At 49.7% G+C, this 5,761-nt stretch overlaps 1 protein-coding gene across 1 annotated transcript; it reads left to right on the top strand.

Moving 5' to 3' along the window:
- Positions 1-580: 580 nt before the first annotated feature.
- LOC123162977 (protein NRT1/ PTR FAMILY 5.8) lies at positions 581-3,332 on the top strand. Its single transcript, XM_044580736.1, has 4 exons — positions 581-848; positions 924-1,141; positions 1,764-2,299; positions 2,389-3,332. Exons 1-4 carry the CDS (start codon positions 791-793, stop codon positions 3,146-3,148), a joined length of 1,572 nt encoding a protein of 523 aa, XP_044436671.1. The 5' UTR covers positions 581-790; the 3' UTR covers positions 3,149-3,332.
- Positions 3,333-5,761: the final 2,429 nt, after the last annotated feature.

The raw sequence follows: 5,761 nt of genomic DNA, 5'->3' as shown, positions 1-5,761 counted from the left end.
TAGGGAATATTTCAAGATCCAAATCCTAAAGGCGTATGAAATAAGATTGCATGCTATATCAAAAGGTTTTATCAACGTGTTTTTTTGAGTTAGCCATCGTGAACCCCGCAAAGGAACCTGTTGAGAAATAGTAAAATTTTAATGGTAGACACATTACATGCAAAAGCACCTTAGCTATGCTGGTGATTATTAGCAGTGAAAAACGGAATAGCGGTTGTCAGGGCTGAGGGACACATATAACTAATCCCGGCCCTACAAAACCTGAACTGAGCTTTGCCATGCTTGTTTTACCAGTTCCATGAAATAAAACAAATTAGAGGCAAAAGCTTGCCACCTCGAAATAGCAAGAGTTGCGTACACGGTGCAACACTGCAGGCCCTTCGCCGTCAACCACGGGGTCATTCCTAAAGGCTAAAGCGGCGATGAGTCTGCCGCCCTGCGGCACTAGCTCGCTCTCGTGGAGAGGCCACGATGCATCCAAAAAGGGAAAATACATTGCCATCCGAACCTTGGGGATGAAAGCGCTTTAATTTTCCCTTTAAAAGGGGTAGCTAGAGGGCTTGTCTGTTGTGCCATTGGTGGTGGATTCCACTTCCTGCCTCCCCGGCTCGTGCAAGCTCCACAGCTTTGCTTGCACACATTGGTGCGCAGTGTGCAATCGTGTCTAGGGCACAAATCATATCGACGGATTCCTGCTGTCTCCTCGTTTCTGTAAGTAGGTGAGTCGTCGGGTGAAGAAGCAAGCTCAGGTGCCGCTCTGTTGCCGGTCGATCGTCGCCGGCCGTAGCTCATGACGACGGAGAAGGGATCGTCGGCGTCGCTGGGACGGCCGTGTATCCTGATCATAGGTACTGTAAAAGAGGTGCAGGTACACTGTTCTGAGCTGCTGTTCGTGGCCGTCTGATGATCCGATTAGTTTGCAGTGGTGGCCGGCGTGGAGCGGTTCGCGTTCAAGGGGGTGGCGTCCAACATGGTGAATTACCTCACTGGCGTCGTGGGGATGAGCACGGCGGCGGCGGCGCAGAGCGTCAGCGCATGGGTAGGGATCACCTCCATGCTGCCGCTCGTCAGCGCCGTCCTCGCCGACTCCTACTGGGATCGGTACTCCACCGTCACCGCATCATCCTTGCTCTATGTCGCCGTAAGTTAATTGCTTCTTAGTTGTTTCCACCATCTTTTTCTTATTGGTCATGTTCTTGTGTGTGTTTGTTTTGCAGTTTGTTTTTTAGGTAGTGTTTTCTGTTTCCCGGAGTCTGGGGTCTGCATTTTTAATGCACTTTGTAGTTATAGTCAGGAAGCATAGTTGCTCTAGGACAACTGTAATATTTATATTGTAGATACTCTGTTATAGGAGTACAATCTTAGGACAAGATGGAGGAGATGGCACCAATGTGGGCAACATTGGTTTCCACACTCTGTTACTGGCATGAAACCAAAATTGCAACATGGCAAGAGCTGTCGCAATGCAGGCATTTGATGTAGTTCATGAATGTCAAAGTTATTATGATTGAAATGTAGGCACTATATTTGAACACACCCTCACGTCTAGAGTTCACTGGACTTCAAACATGGCATTGATACATGACGTAACAAATTTGTTTTTTACAGTCCGCAATTATTTTATTAACAATACCCAATACAGAGCTCCCTGGTATTTTCTTCTTTCAAAAGTCACTTGCTACTTGCTAGTACTACTGCATCATAGCAGTAATTGAGATTCTTTGCCATCTGGGTTAATATTTCCCACTAACACTGCATATCAGGGGCTGGCAGGACTAGCCTCATGGGCAATGCTTCACAAATGGATGCCATGGGCGACGCTCTTCTTGCCACTCTACCTGATCTCGATCGGGCAAGGCGCGTACAACCCTTCGCTGCAAGCCTTCGGCGCCGACCAGCTCGACATCGGAGACGAGGACGACGACGGCGGCGGCGGCGGCACAGCGGAGGAGAATGGCAAGGTGAAGAGCGCCTTCTTCCAGTGGTGGTACTTCGGCATATGCTGCGGCAGCCTCCTGGGGAACACCACCATGTCCTACGTCCAGGACACCGTCGGCTGGGGCATCGGCTTCGCCATCCCCTGCACCGCCATGGCCCTGTCCGTCGCGGCGTTCCTCTGCTGCACCCCTCTCTACCAGAAGATCAGCCAGCCAAGAAGCGCCGACAGGCCTTGCTCTGAGAGCATCCTCAGAGCTCTCAAGTCACTTCTTGCGAGTGTTTCGGCCGGAAATATCCGTTTGTCGTCGAGACATGATGGTCAAGACGACGGCGACGACAAGAACAATGCTTCCGAGCTAGAGTAAGATTTGTGCATTGCCAGCTAAATTCTAGAGAAGTTTATAGTTGCATTTAGTGACCAATGCAAGAATTCTGAACTCTGCCGTGCAGGTTGCAGGAGAAGCCCCTGAAACTAGCCAAGCTAACTGACCCGAAAGAGGCCAACGGACTCGGTGTGGCCAAGATCATCCTCAGGCTGCTGCCGATCTGGACGGTGCTGCTCATGTTCGCGGTGATCTTCCAGCAGCCGATGACCTTCTTCACTAAGCAGGGCACGCTGATGGACCACCGGGTGGGCGGCGGCGCCTTCGTGATCCCGCCGGCGACGCTCCAGAGCACGATCACCGTGTCCATCATCATCCTCATGCCGCTCTACGACAGGGTGATCATCCCCCTGATCAGCGTCGTCACCCGGGACAGCAAGGGGATCACAGTGCTCCAGCGGATCGGCGTGGGCATGGTCTTCTCCGTCGTGGCCATGGTCGTCGCGGCGCTCGTCGAGTCCCGGCGCCGCCATGTGCCGGCTGGCCAGATGAACATAGCCTGGCTGCTCCCGCAGTACGTGCTGCTCGGCGTCTCGGACGTGTTCGCCGTCGTGGGGATGCAGGAGTTCTTCTACTCGCAGGTCCCCGACGCGATGAGGACCATCGGCTTCGGGCTCTACCTCAGCGTCTTCGGCGTCGGGAGCCTCGTCGGCACGGTGCTGATCGCGGCGATCGAGGTGGCCACGGCGGGGGGCGCTGGAAAGGGCCACGGCTGGTTCTCCGACGATCCCCGGGTGGAGCGCCTGGATAACTACTACTGGTTCTTGGCGCTCCTGAGCTCCGTTAGCTTCGTGATCTTCACACAGCTTTGCACGTGCTACAATTAGCCGTTGCTTTGACGCCAATGTTTGCCATTTGGTCAGATATATCTCGATTCTTTTGGCAAATTGATGAGCTTAAACGGAAGTATAGACTTGCGAAGTGGGATATTATCTGCAGACCTAAGGACCAAGGTGGCCTAGGTATTGAAAATCTGGAAATCAAAAATATATGTCTCCTTAGCAAGTGGCTTTTTAAGTTGTCATCTGAGACGGAGGCCACTTGGGCACAGATTTTACGCAATAAATATCTCTTTGCTAAAACCTTGGCTCAGGTGACTGTGAGACCTTCCGACTCGCCCTTTTGGAAGGGTTTGATGAGAGTTAAACAAATCTTTTTCAACAAGACTAAATTTATTGTTGGGAATGGTACCACGACGAGCTTTTGGGAGGATACGTGGCTTGGGGAGACCCCACTAGCACTTTAATATCCTTCTTTGTATAACATAGTCCAACGTAGAGGTGCCTATGTTGCTACTGTTTTACAATCCGTTCCCCTCAATATCAACTTTAGGCGGACGCTTGTTGGAAATCGTTGGGAGGCCTGGCTCCATCTGGTTCGTCGTTTAATGGATGTCCGGTTGTCTTCTCACCCTGATCAGTTGCATTGGAAACTTACTAAGAACGGTGTGTTCTCGGTCAAATCAATGTATCAGGATGTCATTAACTCTACTGTCATCCCTACCTCCTTACATGTTTGGCAAGTTAAGGTACCCTTACGTATTAAAGTGTTTATGTGGTTTGTGCATAAACAAGTCATTCTGACTAAGGATAACCTTGCAAAACGTAATTGGGTAGGTCCGTCTCGATGTAGCTTCTGTGATTATTCAGAAAGCATCAAACACCTCTTTCTCGATTGCCCGTTGGCTAAGATTCTGTGGCGGTCGGTTCATATTGCTTTTAATATTAGTCAGCCCACCTCTATTAGTATGTTATTTGGAACATGGCTAGATGGGGTGGATTCTGACATTGCAAGACACATTCGGGTTGGCGTTTGTGCATTTTTGTGGGCAATATGGAATTGCAGAAATGACTTAGTCTTTAACCGATCAACAAGCATTCACTTTTTGCAGGTTATCTTCAGGGCCACGGCGTTCATCCGTATGTGGTCGCTACTCACTCCGACGGAGGCCAGGGAACGTTTGGTTACTGCGTCTACCCGATGGGAGATGGTAGCTCGGGATATTTTCAACCGGTTTGGATGGCGGTCATGTAATAGGATAGACATGTAGTGATCCTATTGTTTTGCCAGCCGGTTGTGGCTTTGGGCTTTTCTTATTTACAGATTTTGTTATAGTTTCTACTATGACCTTTCGGTGCTATGCTACTGGTTTATCCTTTTAATAATATGAGCCGTATGCATCTTTCTAATGCAGAGGCTGGGGCACGTCCCCTTTTCCAAAAAAAAAACTAATTGGTTGGCTACTAATTAAATGATCTAGCCAACCTCACATAAGTCTTGGATTTGCCAATTTTTGGACTGCCGACACTTTTTGGCTAGCTAAAATTTGGTAGCAAACCAAGCATATGCTCAGAATTATGTGGCATTCTTACTGTTGCCTGGGTGCAACTTACACACTAGGTGACAGGGTGAGCTATAGTGCAGGTGGGTGTTCTGCTTTTGTAAAACTCTTGTGCATTTGGTAGTGTAAAGAGAGCTTACCAAAGAATGAAAGGGACTAAAGTTGCATATGGATAACGGTTTCATTCAGTGAAACTATTGTGGAAGAGTTGTTTTTTGGTTCTTTTCTGCTTTGTTAATTGATGTCCAGTAAGAATGATTAAGATAGGATAAAGTGAATACATGTTACATGTGAACCATGGGTTGTAAGAACTGAAGAGGCATAAGATCCGCTAAAGTGAAGTCACCATTTTTTAACAAGGAAAAGCCTGAAGGCCAAATAAAAATTGTACTCTCCTAAAATAGTACTCAGGTAAAGTTAGTACAAAGCTGAGTCATTTATTTTGAGACGGAGGGAGTATTACCTAAGTCCTTCCCACACTAGTAGAAAAGGGGGCAATAGTCCAGGCCGGGTCAGCCCATTAGTCCCGGTTCAATCCAGAACCGGGACCAATGGGGGCATTGGACCCGGTTCGTGAGCCCCGGGGGCTGGCCGGGCCACGTGGGCCATTGGTCCCGGTTCGGGTGGACCTATTGGTTCCGGTTGGTGAGACGAACTGGGACCAATGCGCATCGCTCCTGGCCCACCACCATTGGTCCCGGTTTGTGGCTTGAACCAGGACCAAAGGCTGCCCTTTAGTCCCGGTTCGTGGCACGAACCGGGACCAATTAGTTGCCTATATCTACCCCTCGCCCGCGAGCAGAGCACTCCCAGTGCTCTGTTTTTCGTGGCCGGCGAGGGGAAAGCTTTGTAGTGCTCTAGCTCACCTCCTATGCACACGAGGTGTTCGATGGAATGCCCGAGCCACACTACTTAAGCTTTCTCCTCTCCAAGCTCGACCTCCAAGCTCCATTTTCCTCAATATTTGTTTAGGTTTAGCGGTCCGTCACGTCCCGTCCCCGTCTTCACCGCCGTCGATCGCCCGCGCCGATCTCATCGCCGGCACCACCGTGGTGAGCCTCTTGTTCTTATCTTCTTTCTGAAAGGAAAAAAAATCTTA

This window comes from Triticum aestivum, chromosome 7B (genome assembly GCF_018294505.1).
Source record: "Triticum aestivum cultivar Chinese Spring chromosome 7B, IWGSC CS RefSeq v2.1, whole genome shotgun sequence".
Classification (NCBI taxonomy): domain Eukaryota; kingdom Viridiplantae; phylum Streptophyta; class Magnoliopsida; order Poales; family Poaceae; genus Triticum; species Triticum aestivum.
The sequence above is the reverse complement of the archived record's forward strand: the minus strand, read 5'-3'. Positions and strand labels throughout refer to the sequence as shown.